The following is a 27,933-nucleotide window of genomic DNA, read 5'->3' as shown; positions in this document are numbered from 1 at the left end:
TGAATTGGAGTAAAATTCTGGCATTGAATTGTTATAAATACCGTACTGACAATTTGAACCCAATAAAGAAGTGCATCAGGAATGAATAAAGCGACATCACCTTGATCACCTTGACTCCCGTTGATCTTCGAACTGGTCGAGCGGGCGCCAGTAATTCTTCCATTTGTCCCGATCGCGTGCCAGAGTAGCCCAGTGGTTCCTCCTTTCGCGTGGGACACGAAGAGCATCATATTTTTCTTTCAAGGACTTCGTGAAGAAATCTGACCATCGGGTCGGCGGTCTTCCTGTAGTGCGCTTAATATCGCGGGGAACCCAGTCGCTCACGGCTCTGGTCCAACGGTTGTCATCAAAGCGCATCACGTGTCCGGCCCACCTTATTTTACTTTCCCTGGCAAACGCGGCGGCGTCTCTAATCTTCGATCGCTGACGTAGGAGAGAACTTCGAATCCCGTCCCTCACTTGCGTGAAACGGGATACTCCTAGCATCACTCTCTCAATTGCGCGTTCAATGACGCTCACCGCGTTTTCTTCCTGCTTGCGAAATGCCCAGGTTTCCGAAGCATAGGTCAAAGCAGGAAGTACGGTGGTGTTGAAGAGGTGAGCACGGAGCCGGGTGTTCCTGGTCTTCTTCACTACATCCTCGATGCTCTTGTACGCTCCCCAAGCCGCTCGTCTCCTCCTGCCCAGCTCGGGGGTCGGGTCGTTCATCATGTTCAGTTCCCGACCCAGATAAACGTAGCTGGTGCATTCGGATATGTTCGTTCCGTTGAGCGTGAATGGGGCATCCGAGACCCATCCGTTCCGCATGAACATCGTCTTTTGTAGATTCAGCTGAAGACCGATGCATCCACATGTTTCGTCGAATTCGGTCAGCATTCGTTCCGCTTGGCTGATGCTAGGTGTTACCAGTACGATGTCATCAGCAAAACGCAAATGGTGTAGCTGCCGACCATTCACCTTCACTCCCATGTCGTCCCATTCCAACTTTCGCATTGCGTTCTCGAGGGTGGCTGTGAATATTTTGGGTGAAATTGTATCACCCTGTCGGACCCCCCTCTTCACGTCAATGATGATATTCTTGTAGAATGGCGAAATTTCGGTCGTGAAGTTGCTGTTCAACTCTCGAAGTACCTTTATGTACTGAGTAGGGAACCCTTGGTTGTCCAATGCTTCCACGACCGCTTCCGTCTCAACTGAGTCGAAGGCTTTTTCAAGTCGATGAAGGTGAGACAGAGCGGCATCTTGTACTCTCGTGATACCTCGATGAGTTTCGAAACAGTGTGAATGTGGTCAATCGTGCTGAATCCTTTTCGAAACCCTGCTTGCTCGCATGGCTGTCCTTCATCCAAGATTTTTTCAATCCTATTAAGGATTACTCTTGTAAAGAGCTCGTAGATGACGGACAGTAGGCAGATTGGGCGATAGTTGCCGATGTCATGTGGATCTCCCTTTTTATACAACAACACGGTGTTGCTGGTCTTCCACTGTTTAGGAACCTTGCATTCCGACAGATAACGTGTAAAGAGCCTCGCCAGGGTGTTGATGAGTACTGGCGGAAGGCTCTTCAGGTGTTCTGGTCTTATTCTGTCGGGACCGGGTGCCGTACGATTTCTTACCGACATGATAGCATGTCGTATTTCGGACGGGAGAACCTCTGGAATGACTTGTCCATCTTCCCTCAGATGGTGAGGAGGCAAGTGGACATGGCTGTCGAAGAGATCAGAGTAGAAGTCGTAGATGATTTTCTCCCTCCCCCTTCTCGATGCAATGGCTGTTCCCTTTGGGTTCCGGAGAGCAGTCATCCTCGTCTTGCGACTGGCGAAGTCTCGACGGGCATAGCGGATGCTTTTCCCCGCCTCTGCAGCTTCAGCCAGCAATTCTGCTCTTCTCTCTTTAAGGTCTTCCTTTATCGCCTCTCGGCAAAGCCTTGCGAGCTCGGACGTGAGTTCTTGGTTCCCTGCGGCTCGTGCTGCTCCACGCTGGCGTATCAGCTCAAGAGTTTCAAGAGACAGGCGCCTCTTGGTGGTTTTAAAACTCTCAGCCTTCTTCGCGCAGTCGTGAAGGTGTTCGACAAGCCGGTCATATTCCTCGTCGATGTTGTCCATTGCGGAATCTTCCCAAAAGCCGGCTAGCGTAGCGAAGAGATCCCAGTTGATGGTAGTCCTGGGATTTCTCTCTCTGAACTTGGCGGCTTTCTCTGCTCTCCTTGTGAAGGAAAATCTTCCTCGGAGGAGGCGATGGTCCGATCCCGTATAAAACTTTGGTACAACACCGACGTCCGTCAGGCAGAACCTTTTATTGACGATGATGTGGTCTATTTCATTACGGTACCCTCCACCGGGTGACTCCCACGTCCAGCGTAAAGAAGAGGGCTTCTGAAATTGCGAGTTCCCATGGATGGTCTTAGTCGTCATGATGAACTCGGAGAGCCTCTCTCCCTGGTCATTCCATTGTGAAGTTCCTCCGGCGTTCTTCTTGGGCCAACCTTAGCGTTGAAATCGCCAACTATGACCTTGTAGAAGGCATGATCTTCTTGGTAGAACTTCTCCAGGTCCATATAGAAAGCTTCGACTTCTTCGTAGCTTGATGTTGGAGCGTAAACGACGAAGATAGTCAAAGCTGGTATTGGGCCACATCTTCTCATCCGCAGACGTCCGATTCGGGTCGTAAGTTGTTCAAAAGAGTCGATGTTCTTTGCCATACTCGTGTTGACGAGGACGCCAACTCCACCAACACCTCTACTGTCGCATTTTCCCAAGAACAGTTCTTCTCCAGTTTCATATACGGCGTTGAGAGGGTGACGTCGTCTCGTCTCGGTCAGTCCGATGACATCGTACTTGATCTTCTTGGCTTGCATCATCAGATCTTCGATGGCCGCTTCCGATGCAAGCGTACGTGCGTTATAAGTACAGATTGCCATCCTAGTCCTTTTCCGTTTTGGTAGCCTACATGACTCCTGCAACCCCGTCCTACCTGGCGCTACCGTACCAGGCTTTCCTCCGGAATCAGGAGACTCTTTTCTATTACTGTGTTTTGCTTAAAAATTTTAAAACCCATGGGCAGGTTGCAAGCCTCTAGTCCCATGAGTTTCTGGGAGAACTTTCGTTCTCCCGGTGTGGACATGTGGAGCTTATTTGTTGGAGGCGACTCCAAACCGCCTCCCTTGCACCTCCCAGTCACTTGATTGCAGGCTTTTGGCCGGACCGACGTGCGGGATACAAGGATGTCATGAGTCAGTCCTGGCTCAGCAGAAACAGGGAGTCCATCCCCTGAATCCACCTGCGTCTCTGGGCAAGCGCAAGGTCGCTTTTGGTCCGCGATTAGCCCCCTATCCGCCACCCGGGGACGCGCCACGTAGCCTCGCGACTAACCGGCTGTGATCCCTCTAGTGAGGGAGATCCGTGGGAATAAAGCGACATACCGCGATAAATCCACTCTTTCTCTTAAAATAAGTGCCATATTCGTAACCAGCTTATTTCAGAGCTCCAGTTGGCAAGCTTTTTCTTGAAAAGAAAGTGGTTAAAATTTAATATCTCGATAATATCGATGTTCACAACCATATGCTGTGTGCTAGAACTCCACCCGTCAAGTTATTGAGTTATTAGTTCTGCTATTTTCGGTTTTCATGGGCAAATTGTGACCAAGACATTCTGAAAACTATCAATTCGGTTTTTCCAATTACTCCACCCGGAAAGTACCTTTTTCAATCAAAGCTACAGAGCTCAAAAGAGCATTTCAATGAGTGCTCTGAAGCCATCTGAGAAGCCAAGATTTGATCATACCTCACGCAATATCAGTTCTTGAAGCATTTATAGCAGTGGGGTAGGATTCAAGAGAGACTTTACGCTTTCGAAATTATCCTTTTTGGACGTGAGTCAGTTTTGAAAGGTAGAATAGAATAGAATGAACCATTCTGAGTTGGTCTAGGGATGAGAAGCTCCGGCTTACTAGTAAGTAATTGGCAAGTCTTAGACAATTTCACAATCTTTATCCATTTAGTGTAGTGGGGCTGGTGTAGCGTAGCGGTTAGATGTTCCACTTCCTTGCACGATTGATCTGAGGTTCGAATCTGCCCTCTTGCTTACCAAGCCTTTCATCCCTCCGGGGTCGATAAATTGGCACCAGACTTGTTTGGGAGGATAAAAACACTGACTTGATACATCGGCTTGGCACATCGCAAGTCATTGTACAGGCCAGTTACACGTTCGTAAACCTCAAAGGATTCTGAATTGAAGTGAACGTGGGGGCGCATCCCAAGCGGATTGATTAACGCCAGAAACTTCATCCTTTCATTCTTCTATCCATGTACACCACATCTAAAGTAGTTATTCAGCTTATTTCAAGTTTTTTTTTCTGCTTTGAATATTGTTGATCCTAGAGTGATGTTCGAAACTGCAACAAGCCCATTTTCAGATACTCAATTTCTGTAACATGGCAGGGTTAAATCCATGCCTAAACTTTTACAATGTTCCTGAGGTTAACAAAACATAATTCTTTCCATGTAAGTTAAAGGTGACGGAAGGGAAAGAATAGCAGTTATTAAAATTCAGCATAGAAAAACATACGCAAGCTTCCTTATAGAGCTGTGCCTGAGAGCTCTGAATGCCTAAAACTTCACTTTAGTTTCTTCTCTCGTCAAAAGGAATTAACGTTGAGACAGGATGTGTGCATATCACATTTACTATTTATCGCTAATATGCAGTTTAAACCCTTCTAACAGCGAAACGACTCTCTCAATTCATGAGCATCTATCGTAAAGTGAGAGAGAATGTTGAAGAAAGCATAGCTGTTTCGAGAATCTCTCACAAGTATGACAGCAGTTATGGCAAATAACGATATTCTATATGAGAAAATTAAGAGTTTAAGGCTCATTCGTCTAAATATTTGATTTATATTCTTACGCGACTTCTTTAACTGCATATTTCCCCGCTACACTTCATCCTTTGCACTAAACTCCACAACTCTTTTCCTATTTGGCAACATCGCATTCTTGCATGCGCCTATGCCTTCGCATGTTTCAAAGTGCTTGCTGGGTGTTCTGTAGGCTTTGCATATTTGAGGTGTGACGAATCTCATCTCTTCTGTAGCCCGAGGGAGAAGGGGAATTTGCTGACGGATGGAGTGCGGCGCGATTCACACACGGCACATCATCAGCAAACACAGCTGGCGCCACTGGATGTGCCATACAGCTACAGCTCTTCTAGCAGCAACTAAATAAGCCATATCTGACTTATTTAGTTGCTGCTAGAAGAGCTGTTTGGTAGAAAGCTCTGCTTGCCACCGAAGATTACGTCTTCTCGCTTCACAAAGCTTTCTCCAAACCATCTCGATATGTTCCTTCAATACCAACTATATTCTTTCAATGATTTCTCAGCACAATTTTCTCAATTCCTTAATATTTTTCGAACTATAACTTTAAAGTATTTTAGTACCACAGGCATATTCATACACATAAGCAGGATCCCTTTATTGTTCAAAGAATAACCACACATCGTCTTCTTTACGGGTCTTTTTCGTGTTGAAGCCATAAAGTCGGAATCACTTTAGTGTTCAGTGTTACCACTTACTCGCAGATAACTTACTCAAAAAATCGAATGTCTAATGCATTCTGGTGTGCAAACGTGACTTTTCTTTGCTACTTTGCGGAAATTAAGGACCGCAGAGCAGAATTTATAGGATGTTAGATGGAGTCGAATTATCTCACATAAAAAACATTTTTTATTACAATTCGTTTGACGCACACAGGACACCAATTCTCCATAATTCTTTTTAGGGCATATTGTTGCGAGGTGAAGAGAGCGTGAAAGGCTATCGCGAAGTGCTGTCAAAGATACACTATTTCAACACGAGACCAGACAGCTACAGCAAACGTATCTATACTGTCCAGTGCGCAATGCTGAAAGGAAGAGTGCTCAGCAACGAACTTGTGATCACAGTAAGTATTTATGTATTAGCGTTCCATAAGGAGAACATATATGTTAATACATATCTGTGCATCTTTCTCTTTTGAGGATTTTTGCCAGTGAGCCAGTCTCGCTCTTATTTCAATTGGAATTTGCTGCACATCAAAGGCAGCGGTATACGCTTCAAATGAGGTGCCGCAGCTCGCGCTGGTTACATTTATGTGCGTGCACGCACTCCTGAAGTGATTATGAATAATTAACGGCTGAGATATCTCACTCCTGATAGAAAAGTTGTGGATTATAATTCCGCTAAGAGACTCGGTTCCGCTAATAGCCGCAGAGTTGCAAAGCTAGCTTGTCCTGATGATAATGTGCTGTCGTCCTCCTGAATTGCTCTTCATATTCTACATCCATAAAGGTTCTATGAAGTTTTATTTAGATTTCATGTTCTCATAATTCTTGGACGATCAAACACATTTGTGCGAAATAAATTGAGTAGTATGCAGAGCTTTCAATTTGAAAACACTGCAGAACACCGAACATACGCGCTCACAACGACAAAAAAAAATTAGTATCCATCCAGCAGAAGGCCACGTAGGTGCTTTGATACTCTGAGCTTAATTCGCGCTTTTTGGTGATTCCACTCTGGGTTCTAGCAGAGTCCTCCCGAGGTCAGCAGTATCAAAAGCTGTGCAAGCAGGCGTCGCGGGCGCTTAGAAGAGGGGAACTGCCGGTTGGGAGAGTCTTGTAGACAGTGATGGAAAGTTGAAGTAAAAGGCAACGCATCATGAAACCGGCGATGTTGGGATCTCTGTGGGAATATAGAGTTTGAGCCGTAGATGACAAGCTTGATCTCGGTTCCCCTAATTGTCCCGAAAAACGGCATCGGAACCGCGTTTGTTCATATGGGGTGTGTGAAAGCGCGCCAACCTCGTGCATGCGCCAGTTTCCTTAGAACCCTATTCGTTTTAGTTGAATAAACTGGCGAGAAAGCCTCATTGATTTTCGACCGCTGTCTCGTTGAATAGAATTTAAAGGCATCACCCCACGAATCTGAGGTGATTTTAGGTGGAGTATTTGCACACGGCATAATAGATCACTCAGAGGTAAATGATTCCGTCTATTTCTTCCTAATTGCCGTAAAAAACGGCCCCTAAGATGCGGCGCGTGCACAAGGCTGGCGCGCCCCAACCGAACTCGTTGTAGAAAGTAGCGCGCCGGAATGCTCGAAGCAATATCTTCCAAGCTGTTTTTTACGGCAATTAGGAAAGGAATCACCCTTCTCTCCATAATCTATGATCGCGTGTACTAATACTCCACCTGAAATCCGTACCACCTCAGATTCGTGGGGTGATGCCTTTAAGAAAGATTCCACACCTTTTTTCTGGGCGATTAGGGTTTATTTTACATAAATATATCTGCTTGTTCCAAAACAATGAACTTTCGTAAACTTTGCAGACTCTTTATTATTGCATAAGATTCTGCAAAATCTTTGCAACATTCTACAAAATGTAAACACTTACGTCTAGGTCTCTGCATTTTTATAACGGGATCTTTAAAAGGATAAAAACTCTTAAGAGCGCTAGTTTTAGGCACGTTCAGTAGCTCTAGAATACTGCTTTTTCTGTACTTCTACGACTTCGTTACACTGTGAGAGTAACTAATGGTTACCCGACGAAGCACTGTGCCTTGAGACATGCCGAGACCACCTCATCTGGTTTCTTCTGGCAACAACGTCAGCAGCACTTAGCATGCAAATTACGTGCAAGTCCTTAAATGGATGGTTTCCTCGCTGTGCTTTCACATATGATTCGAAACGTTAGACATGACCAGTACCCTCTTCGTCTTCATTCGATGAAACACCAGAAATAAGTCGTAATCAATTCTAGCCGTTTCCGCTATCGAGCTGAGATAAATATAACATAACACTGAGGTGCTTCGTTTTCTTTGGCAGTGCTGTGCGAGTCGAGTATAGCAGTTTCAAAGGAAACGGTCTTGTCTGCAGAAAACATGATTAAAGGCATCACCCTACGAATCTGAAGTGGTGCAGATTCCAGGTGGAGTATTTTTATAAGGAATAGTAGATTATGGAGAGGAGGGTGATTCCATCCATTTTTTCCTAATTACCGTAAAAAACGGCCCGGAGGATTCGGCGCCGCACAAGGCTGGCGCGCTCCAGTCGAACTCCCTGTAGAAAATAGTGCGCCAGAATGATCAAAGCCGCATCTACCGGGCCGTTTTTTACGACAATTAGAAAGAAATGGACAGAATCACCCTCCTCTCCATAATCTACTATCCCTTATAAGAATACTCAACCTGGAATCCGTATCACCTCAAATTCGTGGAGTGATGACTTTAAGTCCTTGTCCAGAGCTGGGCAATCCGTCCTATGCAGTCAGGCGAGTTATCTTGCGGTTCTTTCTGTGGATCTCCAATATCTGATTAGGTGTCATGCACTTTTCTTTGCATCAATCTAGCTTTCCGTTAGAACGAAATTTTTAATGTTATAAAAGTTATGCTTCGGCCTTTTTTGAGTCGTAACACTCTTCGTTGCAAGTTAGAATTAATCTAACACTCAGTACATGCGAGTGAGGTCACCTGGTGTATGTAAATTAGGGCAGTTCTGCCAGTGTCTCATTCGAGAAACCCGCACCAGTGTGCTCTGACCCTAAGTCGTACCGAAATATGTGTTTGATATGATACTTGAACATGCCAAGACCATCTATACACCACCGTCCTGGTGTTGACTCTAAAAAGTCTCCTCAATTTATTACGCTCCAATCTGCTACTTTCTGATAAGTGCAAGAACACGGCCTATTTATCCTTACCTATCCTTCAGCAGTTGACTGTTGTAGAAAAGGAACATTTTTTTTTTGTTTTTTAAGGTCACAGTTACATAGATGTAGACAAGAGTCCATGTGATACACTCGCTAATGCCGTGATGTACGAATCTGTTGACTGCAGAAAATATTTATTTTGTCTAGTGAACATAGAATGCTGTGTTGCTCCTGTGAGCTCCACGACGATTTCAAAACAGTTCGAAAGTTCTTGGTGCTGCCCATTAAACACTATGATTTCAACCGAACTGTTTCCTTTCTTCGCAGATATCTAGAGTTCACTAAGATTTTGTAAAAAAAAATGACGGTTCAGTCCAAATTTCCGATGTCCATGTCCACGGCAAGGAAATCTGCGCTCTAATGAGGACAATCGTGTGGCATTTCTCGTGACCAGCTCTGTCCCTAGTCTTGTGAATAGATGATTCAGTGCTTGGTTAGCTTCGACCCCTTCTTCAGTTGATCCAGGACCATTGACGAAGACAGTAGTCATTCAGGAGATACTTTTCCACCTACCAGCATCCTGTGCAGGATTTTTCTCGTGTTATTTCGAAGTACTGAAAACAGTATTGATCCATGACATCCTTATGAGAGAGTACTAAGGTGTTCTCCTACTTGCCAGCAATGCACAAATTCTTTCCTTTTTGCTCATACATTCTCACATTTATTCGCCATCAATCTGCAGATGTCAATTGGACCGCCAGTTTCGGATGCACCACCGGTCTCTGTTTCGTCAACAGAAAGTCTCGACAGTCTAGATATGCTAGAGAGACACTTCGAACCCGCTTTCGACCAAGTAGGGAGCAGCCGACTACAGAATATCTTGGAAATGGATCTTCCTCGTCCGAAAGCTCTCCTTTCACATCACGGCTACGAAGTAGGCCAAGGCGCCATAGCAGGTTTGTCGCTTTTACAATTACCACAGCACTATATGTGAAATTAGTTGATTTTGATGTTAGGAGGAGCAGTTGCTGTTGTTGTGGTGGTCTGCGTTGGATTTCTTCTAGTCCTACTCGTTATTGGAGTATTGAAAATGAGGGATACTCCACTTCCGCGCAGGAGAAAGAACAAAGGACAGGTTTGTCTTCTGTCTAGCTTTTTGTTCACAGTGATCATCAGTTTTGTGCTTGCAGGACGATGGTATGTCTTGGGATGACTCCGGTATGAACATAACTGTGAACCCTCTAGATGACGTCGAAAAAAATATTGCAGAAGAAGAGTTCACTGAAGACGAGGAAAGCTCAGATGGAGAGGAAAGGTGAAAATAAAGGCTTTATTTTTTTAGTGTACTCACTTACTACGGGAACGTTCTGTTCCACTACAACCTACAAGCACGATTAGTGCTTTCACAAGTTACATATGCATAATACTTAATATTCATTACTTCATTTTCTAATTGTGACAGTTATTACGACATTACAGTTGCTTCTTAAGCGGACATTTTAGCAGATCTTTTCAAAATATATTATGCTAGAAGAGAAACCTCCGATAATCTTCGGAAACAATCCTTCCTTACTAATGCGTTTTGTTGTTGTTTTCTGCTACTAAATAGTTGCATTAGCGCTGTCGCCACAGTAGCAGGATTTTTTCTTCTTGAATATATGAGCCTCAGGCGATTTCTGTTGTTCCAGTGATGCCTCGTATCGGGAAGAGGAAGAACTGTCGGATGAGGATGTCGAACAGGAGGTTCTCCCTCACATGGACTCACAACGTGGCGGATTGGAATGGGACGACGACGCCGTGATGACAACAAGCAGTTCCACGAACACTCGCTCGTACAGAGTTTAAGGCAAAGCAACACCCCCCACTTTTTCTAGGCCAGCTAATCCTTCGATTACATCATACGTGTTTCGATTTGATCGTCTGTATAATCTTCACGATCTTCCCGCTTGTTCACGGCACAGAGTTCTATCAGCACGCCACCTTGTAGCGTCCATTTTCTTATTCACTGGTCCTTGCGTTTGCGTAATCTTATACGTCCTTAACGAATTCTCTTTGATATATGTCGCTATGTCCCATTTACTACAACGGCTAAATACATCGTGTTGTGATTTGTGTACAGGACTTCCATCTTCGCTGCATGATCTTGTGTTCATAATTATTTGCGCATCGCTCTAACTCTAGATTTTACTCATTCAAATGTGTGTGTACCTGATTGCCTCTTTTTACTACTGCATCTCACACTCGATCTCACTGGAGCTAAGTCATCAATCTATCTTTTTTGGATTGCATCGTTCAGATGTGGTGTCTCGAAGTTGTTTCGTAATATGTCCTCGCATTCTGTACTGCTTAGAAATCCCACCACTTTTCAAATAAAATATTTCTCTACAGGTTCTTCAGAAAAGGTGTTAATTAGCCGGCAAAATAAAGACTAACAAATTGCATTTCATCCTCACAAAAAATCAAAAGATTAATCGGATTGCATTTGAGATTTTAAAGGGAAACATTCATAGACGTTTCATTAGGTTTAACGGAAGGGTATTTTGGTTGTATTTCTGACAAAGTTGTAGCTTTTATAAGGAGTTTCTATCTTCGCTGAAATCTTCTCTCAAGAATTTTTAAAGGCATTACACCACGAATCTGACGTTGTCTGGATTTCTAATGGACAAACTCTATACGGGGTCGTAGATTGCGGGACCAGGGGTGATTTCACTTATCGTAGTGAAAAATATATCGTAATCGTAGTGGAAAAACGGCATGATCCGTTCCACTTGAACACGCGTCGCTGCGCAGCTGAGAAAGCAAGTGAGTTCTCCTCGACTTCTAGAGAAGTCTATGAATATGTTGCTGAAGGGACCAGAAAGTATACATAGAGGAGCGTTCTAACGTTCCTCGTAGGAACTATAGCAGTTCACGCGCCGTTTTTTTAGGACGATTAGGGAGAGGTGAGCAGAACCACCCCTGATCCCGCAATCTACAACTCCATCTCTAGCTTCTACCGTGGATTCCCTTACCACGTCAAATTCGTGCCTTTAAAGTCGATGAAGTAAGCGATTCTCTTCGTTCCTTTCCAACATCCCTCATACGGAGTCACGGCGCGCTCAATAAATTGGCTGTCGTTTCGTCTCCCCATCCCATCAACAATTGTGTATTTAGGATGGAGAGCATTTTTAACTGTTGTATAATTCCGTGCAAAATGGAATACCAAGAGGAGTTCATAACCAAAGCCGTGCTGAAGAGTTTCAGCGTAGAAGTACTACGCTAGAACTCTTACACCTCTACGGTGAAAGTCTACGATTTCTCTTGCACTTTAATTAAATTGAACTTTAGAGTTCTGAAATGTTTTGTATTCATTTCGGCAGCGATATTCATGATCGTCCATCACGTGCAAAAGATAAAAAGATTTCTAATTGTATTGCCCACCTTTTACTTTTGTTTTTATTTTATATTTAATTGGTTTTCATAATATTTTTCTATTACAAGTCGCCATACCCATGTCCAGTGTTCCGGAAATATCTCGTGACTTTTTCTCCCGGAAGCGGAGTTTTAGCCATCAGTTCTTCTCAAAGATTGTATCCGATAAATTGGATTGAGCGGCAGTGCAAACGCGCCATAATTTCACAGTGAAATCAGAAAAGAACATCTGCTTGCCTTTTAGTTAAGACAGTGTATACGGAGCGACATGAGTTGGTTTCGCAAACTATGGTTCCAAAGAACAAGCGAGAACTGCTGAAGAACAGCCCACAGATCCTAAAAAAACGAGTCCATTCGCAAAAAAGCAGTATCATCGGTACTTAACTCCAACATGCGTGAGATGCATCTTTTATTGAAGTCCTCAGTTAGAAAGTTTTCACTGAGGTTGGGAAGAAAGTGATAAATAAATAAATAAGTGACAAATAAATCAGTGAAAATTCATGTTTTCTCCTACGAGTATTAGCATATTCGTAGTGCATATGCTAATACCTCTGTAAGGGAACCTCCAAATACTTTCTACTACACCCCTTTGCGGAAAGTGCCCCACTTTGGAAAGAACGCAGACCACTTTTCGCAAAGGGGTGTAGTAGAAAGTGGAGAAGGTGTGAAAGGAGGCGAGTTACAGCATCAACAGACGTATAAGACGACTTCGCATGTTATCATGGTGGTAAAAATTGATATCAAAACGAAAATGCTAAAACCGTGCTTAAGAAGCAATTAAACAGTAAGTCTCAAAGAAAGTCCATAGATTACCTTGTGAGCTCGAAAGTTTCTTGGCATATGTGAAAATTGTGAACAGTGCATATCAGTAATGTCGATGATTCCTTAGAGGCACTTTTCACAAACTGATATCCATTATCAAATATCCCCGCAGTTTTCATTTCATTCCGTAAACCCTAACTCGGGTCAAAATGAAACGAAGCTCGGTGCAGCTGCATAAGCAGTTATTCTCGTAGCGGCGCGGTGAAGCTAACCGTCGGTTTAGTTATCTAAGTTCAAGGTCCTCTTGATCCTCGAGATATTTTAGGAATTGGCGTGGAACAAGGACAACAATTTTGCGTTTTATGTAAAAGGTGTTTGTGCAATGATATACGTATTACTTAATTAATTAAGCGGCGAACTGATATTATTGCCTGACATGGCTGTTCCTATGTCGAGGTGTGTTATCCTTGAATGCAGCTCTGCCCGAACGTTCTCGTTCGCGAGTAAGAGCTCGCACAGAACATATCTATTTGTCACTGTTCCAAATCGTGCGAGACTCGGCGTCTCGCGTAAACTGCCTATTGACTAGCGTCACCAGTACCCGAAGTCGACTATGTACTGCAGTTCCGTAACTCGTTATTTGACTTATTCGGGCGTGGTTTTGCCGATGTGCTGGAGACACCACTTTTTTGTAATATTTTGGTAATGTGCAGCATATTGTTGTGCAACTTATATAGTCCGTACGTATTCGAAGCGTACACTATATATATATATATATATATATATATACCAGTCTGAATGTCCGGTTAAAGCCGGACCTCAGACTTTCTGTGGTTTCAGCTTCGCTCCCCTTCGCAGATCAATGAAAGTCAATAGTTGTGACATTTTCTGTAGAATTAGATTTGTGTTTTTTTTTTTAAGCAACGCTTTCCTTCTCTTTTTTTTTTGTTATAAATTAAGGCGAAAGAGAATATTCAACCATCAGCTTCAAACACTCCTTCGATACAAAAATAATATAGACGAAATTTGAAAGTATTACTTGAACTATGGGTGTTCCTCCTGATTTTCCCAAACAGTTATCACTGGATGATGTTTTAACATAGAATAACGTGAACGACATCATCGCACTGATAAGGATAACGTTCCTCGTCAAGTTATGTAAACTGTTGGCTACTATTTAAGCAGCTGGTTTCATTCGTGCTTCCACTTTCCTAGAACGGCATGCTATCAACTTGAGAAACGGAACAAGAAGGAAATAGATTCTCGGAGGAGTCATAAAGGTTAAAAAAAAGCGGTCAGTGTCCACGGCTATGAAACGGCTGCAACGTCCCACCTATCTTTAGCGAAATTCACTCGAAGCTATTGCGCACCAATCCCACGCTACAGGAACCGTCACACCCCTTTTTATAGATACCTGACTCGGGCGCACCAATCCGACGCCGCGGGACCCGTCGCGAACCATTTTATAGCTATCTGGCGCCGGCGCACCAATCCGATCCCGTGATCATGATCTACGTGGGGTCACCACTGTTTACTTAAGTGGTTGTTTGCATGTTCATCTGACTCTTGAAGAAAGGATCTGGAAATTACGAGAAAGGTTACGTGGAGAGCAGATACATGCAGAGATGCTCATTTAAAGGCATCACCCCAAGAATCCAAAGAAAATCTATATCACCCCAAGAATCTGGCGTGGTATGGATTTTCGTTGGAGTATACTTATATCGGGTCGTAGATTTTGAATACAGGGTTGGTTCCGCTTATCTCTCCCTGCATCACTGTAAACAGACGGCTTCGGAATGGTTCCTTACGAAGTCCTCTATTGCAACGCGCCACCTTTGAGCCCCGCCCCCGCCTGCGATTCGTCGAATGAAATGAATTGCCTATCGCTGTGGATTTTCGACGAATTGCAGGCGAAGAGCTGAAGGGGTTTAAAATTTTTAGATGTTTAAGTGCACTATGTGGTTGGTGTAGCGCAGATCGGAGGTTCGAATCCGGCTTAGTGCTCATCAAGCCTTTCACCCTTCCTGGGACGATAAATTGGCAGCAAGGTCGTCTAGGAGGATAAAAACCGATTTGGCACATGGGCTAGCCGCCGCAGATCACTGTATAAGCTAGTTGTACGTTCGTAAACCTCAAACGATTCTGAGTGGAAGTGAACGTGGTGGCGCATCCCAAGCGTATTCATTAACGCCAGAAAGTTCATCCTTTATCCTTTAAAATGCGCTAAAGTACAATGTTCGAAATAAGACCTGAACAGTTCTTTGAAAAGTGTCTAGGTTTTCGAAATTAATTCGGAATAGTATGACGTTTATGAACATTGAATATATACAATGACTTGCAGAAGCTACCCGATATATCACCTCAATATCTTTATGCTCTCAGACAATCTTGTATTTATATCGATCTTTGAGGGATGAAAGCTTGTTCGGCACAAGGTCGTTTTTGAACCATGATTGCAGTTTCAGCCGAACCTCTCACCAAATGCGCTACACTTGCCCAGCATCTGAACAGACATCTAGCAAATGCAGCCTTTGGTATCGGATTCGTATCAGAGATGCTCCATGCAATGAACGAGGACGTGGGAATTTCATTATCTCCTCAGATTGTTAGAAATGTCGAGTTCCGTAACACCTTGCGAATAATGCATAGTTATTGGAAACGTAACAGCATCACTTGTTTTAGCTTTTCAATCTAATTTCAGAAGAAAAAAACACCTGCAGTTTATCGTTTTAGCTAGAACATATTTAAACTAGCGTGACGTTCTCGATTTCTTGCCTACGTGCAAATATTAGAGCGGTTGAATTTTGTAGGATTTGAAGGTGACTATTGCGTAGCTGAACAAAAGTTGCAGAAATTATTTGAGAATTACTGGACAAGAAATATTGGAGAGTCACTAGAGGTCATCAGTACACTTCATTTCGACTTTTCTCTTTGAGTGTTTGCACAAAATAGGACAATCTTCCAATTCTATATCAAATTCAGACTATGTCAAGTTGTTAAATCCGTGAGCAATCGGAAACTACACGATTAGAGTTCTCGTAAAGAACGTTTCTAGTGTGAATATGACAGTCTTTGCCGTACATCAGACCTCGTTATCACAAACTCTTCTTCACTTTTCTCACTACATCTACTATCGTTGCTGGTCTGGTCGATCTCATTATCAGCCTATAAATGCATTTTGAAAATTGTAGTCTCTTTGGACCTATCAAATTTGGCCAAATGGGACCCAAATTGAAAAGAAAGAAACCTTGGAATAACCAAGAATTATTCTGTCAGTTTTTTTCTTACCTTGACCTTTAAGTTAGCTTTTTTATATTTGTAACTTCGGTCCGGAATAATTTCTTTTTTTAAACACATCGAAAAATGCAATAAAATTGCTTCAGGCATGACGAGCAAGACATTAATCCGATGTAAAAATGTTTGAGTCGACGTGCACATTAATTATGTGAATTAGAACCGTAAACTCATTTCCATGCAATGATTCCACTATGTATGTAGTTGTCTGAACACGTTTATTCCTCACTACATGGTGAATATATTTCCTATTTTATGAAGATTCTTATGAAATCTATTGAGTGGAAGTTCGCCTGTGCGTAATAGCTAATCTGTTTTTGTAGGAATATTATTAGATCTAACCGTAATCACCTTGACTACTCTCTCCACAACTTCAAATGATTGTGAGATACATTTATCTTCTGAAACTCTTGGAATTTGCCTAAGTGAAAATAAGGGAGAGAATATTAAGGGGTGAATGGATTCACGGTCTGTTATTTATAAAATATGAAAGGTTGTGTGTGTGTACCCCAAATGAAAGTTAACACTCCAATTCTCTCTTGCATTCCGACAGCATCGGTTAGCAAACAGGTTTCCATATCTTCTATCATATTCACTGTTCTTATGATAGATGCTTTATTAATTTCCGCCCTTTCATGTCCCTGCTCTCATATTTACAACATAACAATTTCATAATATTTCTAAACATCGTTTCACTGCAAAGTGTAAAGACATCAATATTAGATCCGTCTCACTTTCTTCACGTTGCTCTGTTTTAAATCTTTACCAACACAGGCTGTTCCAAACGTGTTCGATTGTAATAGCAAATCGTCGCTTCATAGCAAAGTTCTGCGGATTCAAGACTTTTTCAGCTACATATCAGGGTTCGTACTAACTTTAAAATAACAGATGAAAAGGCTGAGTATTTTCAAAATCAAGGGCACAACAAAAGGAAGGTTTTCGCAAATGTTTCGTAATTTCAATGTAGCCATGCTAAATAGTTGCAGAAGTTGTCATCGCCGCTACCGCGATGGCTAGGAACCGCCTAACTGTTAGGAGGAATTGAAAAGTATTGTCACTATGAGGGAACAATTTTGCCCTTCATCGTAACTCAAAGCAAATCCTTAGCCATCTTGACATCCATTCAATCTCTTATAGCTAGGTTTTTGTTTAACTTGTTAAGTGCAGTCCGTATAATCAGTAGGTAAATTCGACTTAATTATAATAAAATCTTCCTAAAAATTATAATTTCCTTTGTTCGTTGTTGCTGATGGGGCCACGTACACGAGTCTGATTGCTACCTGTTCGCAGTAGCCTTAAAGGCATCACCCCACGAATCTGAGGTGGTGCAGATTTCAGGTGGAGTATTCGTATATAGGATGGGAGGCTACGGAGAGGGGGGTGATTCCGTCCATTTCTTCCTAATTGCCGTAAAAAACGGCCCGGAAGATACGGCTTCATTCGTTTTGGCGCACCATTTTGTACAAGAGGTTCGATTGGAGCGCGCCAGTCTTGTGCGGCGCCGCATCTTCCGGGCCGTTTTTTACGGCAATTAGGAAGAAATGGACGGAATCACCCCCCTCTCCGTAGTCTCCCATCCCGTATACGAATACTCCACCTGAAATCTGCACCACCTCAGATTCGTGGGGTGATGCCTTTAAACTAGATGTAACCAGGCACTTGAATATTCGCTCTGTGCACACACAAGCTATAAAACTTGCACTGGCGAGGAGGAGCGCATGCGCTCAGCTTTTCTGGACTTCGACTCTCCTTGTCGAAAAGGTCTTTTCAACGCTCTTCTTACATTTGCCGTTTAAGAGTTTAATGAGAAGATTTTTTATACAACAATGAATTTTCATATTATCAGTTCCAAGTTCGACCTTCTTTGAATCTTGGCATCGTAGAGTTTGATTGTGTACTACTTTCTTAAGCAGAACCAAGATTATTATTGATCTTTATTCTGGCTAACGTTTCGGCGTCGTCGCCTTCTTCAGAGCCTGGAAAAATCAAAGACACGTGTAATCTACTCTCTCAGACGCCTCGTCATCCCACAAGATATGATTTAGCAAACAGATTACTTAAAAGCAACGTCAGAAAAGCAGACCAGCGCTCACCTTGATAGTCACGATATCGTGACGTTAGTGCACCACCATTTGTTAGAGTTGTGCCGCTACTAGAAGTAGTAACGGTGCCCCGCTCCTGACTCCTAGGTCAAAACCCGCAAAGGTCTTGATATGGCGCCAGCTCGTTGGTCACAGCGATGCATTCTTTTTTACGATTCATGATGGGACTTTTGGCCGTGATATAAAACGCTTCCAATGTTTTTCGCGCTAGAACGTCTGATTCGCGTGCTAAGATAGTGACAGCTATCTTGAAAGGGGTGTTGTCATGACACCGTCTGCGATGAGCACCTAAAGGGGATGATGTTTTTGATTTTACGAGCCCGTCTAGGTGCTCCTTGACGCGGATACATGGTGATCTTCTTGTTTCGCCAATGTACTCAGCCCCACATAACTGACAGGCGGTTAGATAGATAACCCCGATAGAACGCAATCATCCTACCTCCCATTCGTAAAAACGATGTAGTTAGGTGTCTTACAAAGCCTGTCATATGCGCGAGTCCTATCATGAATCGTAAAGAAGAATGCATCGCTGTGACCAACGAGCTGGCGCCATATCAGGACCTTTGCGGGTTTTGACCTACGGGGTCAGAGGCGGGGGCATCGTTACTAGTTAATACTAGCGGCGCAACTCTCAAAACTGGTGGTCCGCTAACATCACGATTTCGTGACTATCAAGGTGAGCGCTGGTCTGCTTTTCTCACGTTGCTCTTAAGTAATCTGTTTGCTAAATCATATCTTGTGGGATAACGAGGCGTCTGAGAGAGTAGATTACACATGTCTTTGATTTCTCCAGGCTCTGAAGAAGGCGACGACGCCGAAACGTTAGCCAGAATAAAGATCAATAACAATCTTGGTTCTGCTTAAGAAAGTAGTACACAATCAAACTTTCATATTATCAATCAAAAATACTAATTTCGATGCCATTGCTAAGCGAAAAAAGGCATCTACAGTTGGAGATAGGAATGAAATTACTGCAAAATGGGTCCCATGTGCTGCTGTTAAAAGAGGTTCATAGTAAATTTCATGCAACACAACTTGATACTGTTATAGAGACAGATTTTGTCTATTTTCGGTGCTTCCAATTTCCTAACTTTTCCTTTCCTTTCTCCCTTTCTATAGTTGGCATATTTCTAACTTTTTCTAACCTGAAGGCATCATCCCAAGAATCTGACGTGGTATGGATTTTTGTGGGAGTATACCTATACCGGGTCGTAGATTATGAATACAAGGTTGGTTCCGTTTATCTCTCCCTGCGTTACTGTAAACAGACGGCTTCGAAATGCCGTTCCTTACGAGTCCTCTATTGCAAGGTGCCACCATTGCGCCCCTCCGAAGATCGCCGGGGATGCTGGAGATCAAGGATTCTGCCGGAGATCGAACTGTTGAACATCCGTAATCAGTCCGTAGTCAGAGGGAAAAATCCACACACTGACAAACTTTTAATTCTTGTAGTGAGCTATCTATCTGTGACGGGTGTGTGTGTCAAGATTTCGTCCTGCATTTCCCGTCTGGAAAAACCACCAAGAAGTTAGGGCAAATATCGATTTGGATGACGTCACTCGGCAAAATTTGCCTATATAATGTTTATTGACAAAAGCCGTGGCGGTGTGCTGTCAATGCGATTGCAGTCTCTGCCTAGCCTTAGAAGTTGTATAAAGCCTTACAGCTTGCATGTTACCCAAGACTAAACCCGATTGCCTAATTAATTTCAGCACATCACATATACATGGGGCCATCACATACAGATGATAAGCATACTCGTGAAGGCGAATCAAAAAAGACCACCAACGAATTTTGAGTTTCAAGGGTTCTGACAAAAAGCGTATTTAAGGTAAATAGTCGTAAAAAATAGGAGACGTGTGAATATGCAGAGTAAATTATAAATCAGAGCATAAAATCTATCGTCACCTTTAACATTGCTGGCATCGGAAGATCATGTACCCGTCTTTTTTTATGTTGAGCCCCAATGGAACGACAACGTAGTTCCAAAGAAAGCATTTCTCGTTCAGAGATTAAATCTGCCATTCTTAGCGACAGCGGCAGTGTCACTACTAGGTCCGAAATGCAAATCTGCGTCCCTCACATTCTTCCTCAAATCCCGGAGAACGTTTGGCCCCTTTTAAATTGCTACTCTTTAATCTTGTTGACGTCATAAAGCCAATTTACGCTGTGATTCGTATTTTAGACCAGTCACCGTGATTATCGCGACTTATGGTCCGTACCTGTGATATGAATCTTCTGTTGTTATTGCTCTTCATCCTTGTTGGTTCAATTTGTCATTCAATGTCTCATTTGAGACGCTTTTCAAAGCTGGAACCTTATTACGATGACGACTCAGACAGGTAAACAGTCTTACTGGCAACAAATAATATACTGAAACAATAATCATGCTATATAATAACGCGCTTAGTCCGTGTGTGTGTGTGTGTGTGTGTGTGTGTGTGTGTGTGTGTGTGTGTGTGTGTGTGTGTGTGTGTGTGTGTGTGTGTGTGTGTGTGTGTGTGTGTGTGTGTGTGTGTGTGTGTGTGTGTGTGTGTGTGTGTGTGTGTGTTTTTTTTTTTTTTTTTTTTTTTTTTTTTGTGTGTGTGTGTGTGTGTGTGTGTGTGTGTGTGTGTGTGTGTGTGTGTGTGTGTGTGTGTGTGTGTGTGTGTGTGTGTGTGTGTGTGTGTGTGTGTGTGTGTGTGTGTGTGTGTGTGTGTGTGTGTGTGTGTGTGTGTGTGTGTGTGTGTGTGTGTGTGTGTGTGTGTGTGTGTGTGTGTGTGTGTGTGTGTGTGTGTGTGTGTGTGTGTGTGTGTGTGTGTGTGTGTGTGTGTGTGTGTGTGTGTGTGTGTGTGTGTGTGTGTGTGTGTGTGTGTGTGTGTGTGTGTGTGTGTGTGTGTGTGTGTGTGTGTGTGTGTGTGTGTGTGTGTGTGTGTGTGTGTGTGTGTGTGTGTGTGTGTGTGTGTGTGTGTGTGTGTGTGTGTGTGTGTGTGTGTGTGTTTGTCTGTGTGTCACGAAAACACTCCATAATGATTCAAAACTGTGCATCGGTGAGGTGCCCAACCATCGCCACGCCCCTGATAAGTGTACCTACCTCTTCATCATTGTTCAAAGCCAGAAAGGAATGTCTGTTGTCTTTGATAAGGCAAGTTAGTTTCTCTCATATGTTAGTGAGGGGATAAATAAACTTTTATGTGAATGTATACATCCCAAATTTGCAAACTATCATGCTATATAATAACGGGCTTATTCACTCACGTGTGTGCGTCTGTGCATTTGTGTGTCTCAGTCAAGAAATTCCAAAAGGAGAGGGAGACGAATACTATGGCGCCGAAACCAAATAACTGTAAAATGGGGTGAGACGGGTCCCACGGGGTCGGAATGGTACTAGGAAGCTATGTATAGAGTGCGGAGAAATGGGTTCCACTGCGGATTGGTGCGCGGGAGTCCCAGCGCGGTAGAATGCGTTTCTACGGTTCCTTCGGATATCTATTTCCCAGCTTACTTTTGATGCTGCCAATATCCTTTCTTCAAAAAAGGAAACGCACGTACGAACGGCTGCTTAAATGCAATACATAGTAGCCAACAGTTTACGCGATCTGACGTAGAACTTTATTTTTATCACTACGATAGCGATATTCACGTCTTTATGTTAGCACATCATTCTTTGCTAATAGCTGAGAACGAAGAGAACTCGAACTACTTGAAATGATGTTTCCAAATTGTGAAGGTTTGAGAGAAACATAAATATTCTCCAAATATAGAACTAAGCGTTTAGGGGATATCTTTCATCTATCATCATCATCTGCTTAAATTTTCGTTCGGGTTAAAAAAAGGAAGAGTTGATAGAAAAAGGCAAATCTAATTTTACAAAAATGTCGCTACTGTTATTATTCATTGATCGATGAAGGCGAGCGAAGCGAACAGCAAAAAAAAAGCCTGAAGTCCGGCTTTAACAGGACGTTCAGGCTAGTAATATGATAAAATATAATAATGACTCCACATGCGACTTTCGATAAACCTCGGCATGTTGATGTTTCAATAATTAATTTTTTCGAGTCAGACGCGAGGTTGTTACAATCCTTTATTCGTGGCTAACGCTTTTGCAATATCGCCTTCTTCAGAGTCTGAAAGGGTGAAATCGAACGTGATTAATCCGATCAAACGTTTCATCCGCCCAACAAAAAAAGACCTACCTTTGCTGTTGGGCCTCATAGCTATCAGTAGAAGAGAACATCGCACTTTAGGATCAGCTCATTATCCTGCCATTGCTAGATACCTGTTGTGAGGTGACTAGCGCAATCAAATATCAGCCTTAAACAGAGCGCGAGTTCTCGCGTAATGCAGAGACATTCCTCTTTGCGATTCATCTTTGGACACTTGAAGTGGATCCAAAAAGATTCCAGAGCCTAGCGCGCCGCAATACTAGGTTCGCACAGCAAAATCATGATCTTAACTTCAAAATCTTCTCCGTCATGACGCCGCACCCTATGACCACCTAATGCAGTGGAGTCACATGACTTCCATTTGCCGTCGAGGTGTTCTTTGCTTCGCATACATTGTGGTCTAGCTGTTTCTTCTATGTATTCGTCACCACGCTTAGATACTTAGATACTTAGATGGCCCGTCTTCACTCGACGTGCGGGCCCCAGCATCTCTTCCACTCGTTTCGTTCCCTCGCCATTGTCATCCAAGATGTTCTCAAGCTTCGTGAGTGACGTTGACGAGGTCCTTGAGCCGTATCCAGCTGAGCTCTCAGCTGGTCCATCCGTGCAGCGAACACGTCACTCCATCTTGTTGGCGGTCTTCCTCGGGGGCGTTTAGCGTCCCTTGGGATCCACTCTAGCGTTCTTTTAGTCCATCTATCGTCGATTCTTCTCATGATGTGACCGGCCCATCTATGTTTTGCTTTCGATACATATTCCGCTGGGTCGCGAAGACGGGACATTCCTCTTAAGTCGAAGTTGCGAAGACCGGCTAGGTGTTGTGTACGCCGGTTAAACTTCAGAAGAAATCTCTCAAGGGCTCTGTGGGTGGTAAGTAGCTTCCTAGCCGTGGCCGCGGTGTCTACCCACGTCTCCGCTGCGTAACAGAGCGCTGGAAGAACTGTCGAGTCGAACAGATGGGCACGAAGATCTTGGTCCGTCAGCTGGTCCGTGGCTTCCCTGACGGCTGCGAATGCTACCCATGCTGCTCTCATTCTTCTATTCAGTTCTTCCTTCAAGTCGTTTTCCATGTTCATAGAACGTCCGAGGTATACGTATGACGAAGTTTCCACGATTTGGGAGCCTTCAAGTTGTACTCCTCCGTCCTCGCAGTAGGCGTTCTTCATGAACCGTGTCTTCCTTCTGTTTATTCTTAGTCCTATTCTCTTCCCTGCTTCGTTCAATTCGTTGAGCATCGTTTCTGCTTCATTGGTACTGCTCGAAAAGTGAACGATGTCGTTCGCGAAACGAAGCTTCGAGAGAAATCTTCCATCAACACGTATGCCCCTTTCTTCCCAGGAAAGTGATTTCATTATCCATTGCAATGCAGCCGTAAACAGCTTTGGCGACATAGTGTCGCCTTGTCGTACCCCCTTTCCAATGGGTATGGTGAGAGGGCGGTGGAAAAGCTGTATCCTAGTCCTGCATTGTTCGTAGCAGTTGGCTAATGTCCTCACATAATACGCGTCCACACCTTGATCGACCAGCGCTGACAGTATTGCATTCGTTTCTACGCTGTTAAAGGCTTTCTCATAGTCGCCGAAGGTTAGAACAAGGGGCAGGCGGTATTCCCGGCAAACCTCTATGACTCTACACACGTCTGGATGTGGTCCAAGCAGCTGAACCCCTGGCGGAATCCAGCTTGTTCTTGAGGCTGGACTTCATCCAGCGTCCTAGATATGCGCGTGAGGATGATCTTGGTGAATACTTTCTATAACACGCTCAGCAAGCATATCGGACGGTAGTTCCGAAGGTCCTCTCGGTCACCTTTCTTATGGATAAGAACGGTTCGCGAGGTCTTCCACTGGTCTGGGATCCTTTCTTTCTGAAGATAGGATGTCATGTGCGCTGTTAAGATTACATGAAGCGGATGGCCACCAGCCCGAAGAAAGTCTGCTGATATAAAATCAGGTCCGGGGGCTGTGCCAGGTTTCATGCTCTTGATAGCGACTCGTACTTCCGAAGGGAGAATCCGTGGTGGAGCTTCGCCAGTGGGGATGATTGGGCTTGACACAGGAGTTGATGAACGGAAAAGGTTCGAGTAGAACCTCTCCGTAATGATTTCCATCTCACGACGAGAAGACGTGCGAGTCCCGTCTTCGCTCAGCAAGGTTGCTAGCGGAATATTATATTCGCGGAGATCCCTGCGGCACTTCTTCAGACTCGTTCTTCTTTGTGCTGCTTCTAGAATCTTCTTCTGCCTGTACTTCAAAAGATCCACCTGCAACGCTTTTCTGCAGCTAGTGTTTGCTACTAACCGCTCAATGTGCGATGCATTCGGATCAAGCGTCAAAGCCCTTCTTCTTCCTAACAATTCCTTGGTGGTCTTCGAAATTCGATCCAAGTTTGTCGTGCGCGGCTTCGAGGCACGTTCAGCACAGGCTCGTAATCCTCTGAGCAGCATCTCGTAGTCCACGTTTGGGTCCTCCTCGATGTGCCAGTCACCTTGGGATAGGGAGTCCTCGAGTACGCAATCGTCGTAGACGACTTCTTTTCTTCTTCGTTGCCGATAGCAAATGTTCTTTTCCATCGTGTGGCTAAGCCGTATTTTCGCATGAAGGAGACGATGATCAGAACCACTACAAAAGGATGGTACTATTGAGACGTCAAGTAGACACCACCTCCGGTTGGTGAGTATGTGGTCGATCTCCGCACGAATCGCGCCATTGGGCGATTCCCATGTCCACCGACGTTGATCTTTTTTCATGAAAAGAGAGTTCCCATGAAAGAGGCGAGCGGCGGACAACAGCCCGGCGAGACGATTGCCATTTTCATTCCGATCCCCTAGTCCAAATCTTTCAATCCTGCATTCCTCTTCTGTGGCCTTTCCTAGTTTTACGTTGAAGTCTTCGACAACGAATTTGTAGAAGGACTTCTCATTGCGGAGTGCTTCAGCTCCTCGTAAAACGCGTCCAATTCGGATTCATCAGCTGCTGGTGTTGGTGAGTAGCAGTTGATGATACTGATGGATTTTTGGCGCAGAGGGCGGAGGAGAAGAATGGCCAGACGAGGTGACAGGATCTCGTGAGAATCGACGAGATGGACGACAAATGGGTGCACAACGAAACCAACACCGCCTACATTTCGCGACGGAACCTTCTCTCCACGAATGACGAGTGTACCGTCATTCATCTGTCGTACGTCGCTCCTTCTGCACTTGGTCTCCTGCAGAGCAATCACGTGAAATTTGATACGCTCTGCAGCTCCGAGAAGGGCATGCAGGTCGGCGTCTGTGGAAACTGTTCTCGCGTTGTAAGTACACAGTCTGAGACAGTCTCCATGGCGAGTCGTGCGTGTGTCGCCTTGGTCCAGAATCAATGACGTCCTGAGCAACCTGAGATTTGATCGCCTCTCACCGGTTGCCATACCGTCTGACGTCTGAGACGGCAGGGCCCAGTGTGCAGGGTACCGAGGCAGTGTATATGCTGGAGTGGCAAAAAGACTTTTCCCCAAATTAAGCAGACATGACACGGCGAGTTTAGCTTTCACCACAGGTCGTCGCTCAACCTATATGGATCAGGGAACCACCTTGCGACATTTTGCCAAGACGGTGGTGAATCTTAGCAGTGGTTTACTCTTAGCTAGGCTTCCGATTCCGAGAAGTCGGAATGTCGGATGTATCGAACTCCTTCTCAGCTTGGGAGACCCTGCCGGAGGACGAACCTCCGCTGTGCATCGCAGTTCGACGCCCAGTGTCACCTCCACGCCACTATGAGGCGGTAAACCGTTGTGGAGGATCACCACGCTGCACACAGGAAATTGTATAAACAACACATGAACTCATACAATCACCCTCGTTGTTATCCGGGCATATGGTGCACTTCGGTGTATGCAAATACGATCATACAGGCGATTGCGAATGAGCATTTGTCTAACGTTACTGGGGGAAGCTTCACGATGGCAACAGATTCAACAAAGAACATGCAATCAGCGCTGGAATTAGGACCCAGTTTCTCACCATCTCAACCCATTTCTATCTATTTCGCGGTTCCGCGCGAAATCGCATGCAATCTACAAGAACTTCAAGATCGTCTCCGTCAAAAAGCAAAGTTAAATACCACTGAGACTGCCCAACAGCAGTCTGAAGGGCATCGGCTTATACCCTTCCTAGGTACTTTTTTTTAAGGCATCACCCCATGATCCTGAGGTGGTGCCGATTTCAGGTGGAGTATTCGTATACGGGATCGTAGATTATGAAGAGAAGGGTGATTCTATCCATTTCTTACTAATTGCCGTAAAAAACGGCCCGCAAGATACGGCTTCGAGCGATCCGGCGCGCTATTTTCTGTAACAGGTTAGATTGGAGCGCGCCAGCCGTGTGCACGCCCAGCATCTTCCGGGCCGTTTATTACGGTCATTAGGAAGAAATGGACGGAATCACACCCCTCTCCATAATCTACTATGCAGGATACGAATACTCCACCTGAAATGCGTACCGCCTCAGATTCGTGGGGTGACACCTTTAAACAACAGGAACCTAACGCCGTGGTTGATATTAGTTCCCGTCTTTTTGCAAATGAACCATTCAACGTTTTAGATCCCTACAGACGGAGAAAGTGTCAACCAAACATCACACATGAACAGTGCTTAGGCATTAGGGAAGTTCATGAGCTTGTTACGTATAAAACTATCAGATTACCTACTAGTGACAAAGGGAAATTTGTAGTCATTCCTCGTCATCTAGACGACGCCCTCACATTATGTCACCTCCAAGACAGCTCTCTATCGCTCTTCCACTGTCGAAGAATCTTTAGCGCAACACCGCCGACTCAATAGGATATGGATGAGTAGTAGTAAATTAACACATTTACCACCCTCGACTGCAACCCCGCTTAAAACAGAGTTACCTGTGTGTTCTGTCTTGTACCTTCTAATAAAAACTCACAAGCTGAACTCTCATAGTGAACTTGCCTCTGAAGATCCTTCAACGTCCAAGGTAAGACTTATCATAAGCTGCGTAAAAGGCCCCACAGACAGGATCGATCGATAGGATTGGTTCCTAAACGTAGCGCTGGTGCAGCTGCTGAAATTCGTACCAGCCCACCTTATGAACACTCAAGTTTTTGGATCACCCAAAGAACATGCATATTAATAACTCATGTGTGATGGAGTCTTTCGATTTTACTGCATTGTGCATGAACGTCTCCAACGACTCGGCTATGCAGGCAGTTTTTGAGCTTTTAACTGAACACCAGAGCTCAATAAACCTGTATGGCTTTTCCGTGGACCAGTTGATGGTTGTTCTCAGGGAATGTCTCAAATGCAAATGCAGATGGTCGGGCAACTATTTTGCGCAAATCAGGGGTCTTTCCATGGGACAACGGTTAGCGCCAGCGCTCGCCATTGCTTTCATGGCTGAAATTGAGGCACCTATTTGGGAAACACGACATTTGCTTTATTGCCGATATATAGGTGACTGTTTCCTTGTTTGTTCGTCTCAAGCAGAGATAGACAACTGCTTCAAGATTTTAAATGAGCAGTCAGAGTATATAAAGTTCAC

At 44.1% G+C, this 27,933-nt stretch overlaps 7 protein-coding genes across 10 annotated transcripts; 1 reads left to right on the top strand and 6 right to left on the bottom strand.

The window, feature by feature from the left end:
• Positions 1-105: 105 nt before the first annotated feature.
• Positions 106-993, bottom strand: RB195_018817 (uncharacterized protein; the record flags this gene model as incomplete). Its single annotated transcript, XM_064186415.1, has 1 exon — positions 106-993. One exon carries the CDS (start codon positions 991-993, stop codon positions 106-108), a length of 888 nt encoding a protein of 295 aa, XP_064042296.1.
• RB195_018816 (uncharacterized protein) lies at positions 106-2,920 on the bottom strand (the record flags this gene model as incomplete). Of its 3 annotated transcripts, XM_064186414.1 has the most annotated exons (3): positions 106-1,249; positions 1,318-2,375; positions 2,486-2,920. In XM_064186414.1, 3 exons carry the CDS (start codon positions 2,918-2,920, stop codon positions 106-108), a joined length of 2,637 nt encoding a protein of 878 aa, XP_064042293.1. The 3 variants fall into 3 exon arrangements, with proteins under 3 accessions (XP_064042293.1, XP_064042295.1, XP_064042294.1); XM_064186413.1 differs by lacking the exon at positions 2,486-2,920 and having other exon boundaries at positions 1,134-2,105; XM_064186412.1 differs by lacking the exons at positions 106-1,249; positions 1,318-2,375 and having other exon boundaries at positions 2,411-2,920.
• A 1,009-nt stretch (positions 2,921-3,929) lies between these two features.
• RB195_018815 (uncharacterized protein) lies at positions 3,930-10,525 on the top strand (the record flags this gene model as incomplete). The annotated part of the gene is made up of 6 exons (XM_064186411.1): positions 3,930-3,950; positions 5,774-5,935; positions 9,423-9,636; positions 9,697-9,815; positions 9,871-9,995; positions 10,369-10,525. The coding sequence occupies 6 exons, from the start codon at positions 3,930-3,932 to the stop codon at positions 10,523-10,525; spliced, it is 798 nt and encodes a 265-aa protein (XP_064042292.1).
• Positions 10,526-15,247: 4,722 nt separating this feature from the next.
• Positions 15,248-20,507, bottom strand: RB195_018814 (uncharacterized protein; the record flags this gene model as incomplete). Its single annotated transcript, XM_064186410.1, has 3 exons — positions 15,248-15,356; positions 15,942-16,018; positions 20,472-20,507. The coding sequence occupies 3 exons, from the start codon at positions 20,505-20,507 to the stop codon at positions 15,248-15,250; spliced, it is 222 nt and encodes a 73-aa protein (XP_064042291.1).
• A 2,351-nt stretch (positions 20,508-22,858) lies between these two features.
• On the bottom strand, positions 22,859-23,785 carry RB195_018813 (uncharacterized protein; the record flags this gene model as incomplete). The annotated part of the gene is made up of 1 exon (XM_064186409.1): positions 22,859-23,785. One exon carries the CDS (start codon positions 23,783-23,785, stop codon positions 22,859-22,861), a length of 927 nt encoding a protein of 308 aa, XP_064042290.1.
• A 359-nt stretch (positions 23,786-24,144) lies between these two features.
• On the bottom strand, positions 24,145-25,140 carry RB195_018812 (uncharacterized protein; the record flags this gene model as incomplete). Of its 2 annotated transcripts, none has more annotated exons than XM_064186407.1 (1): positions 24,145-25,140. In XM_064186407.1, one exon carries the CDS (start codon positions 25,138-25,140, stop codon positions 24,145-24,147), a length of 996 nt encoding a protein of 331 aa, XP_064042288.1. The 2 variants fall into 2 exon arrangements, with proteins under 2 accessions (XP_064042288.1, XP_064042289.1); XM_064186408.1 differs by having other exon boundaries at positions 24,145-24,963.
• A 128-nt stretch (positions 25,141-25,268) lies between these two features.
• On the bottom strand, positions 25,269-25,799 carry RB195_018811 (uncharacterized protein; the record flags this gene model as incomplete). The annotated part of the gene is made up of 1 exon (XM_064186406.1): positions 25,269-25,799. One exon carries the CDS (start codon positions 25,797-25,799, stop codon positions 25,269-25,271), a length of 531 nt encoding a protein of 176 aa, XP_064042287.1.
• Positions 25,800-27,933: the final 2,134 nt, after the last annotated feature.

Source organism: Necator americanus, chromosome II, assembly GCF_031761385.1.
Source record: "Necator americanus strain Aroian chromosome II, whole genome shotgun sequence".
Lineage (NCBI taxonomy): Eukaryota > Metazoa > Nematoda > Chromadorea > Rhabditida > Ancylostomatidae > Necator > Necator americanus.
This window is presented reverse-complemented; position numbering and strand designations above follow the sequence as displayed.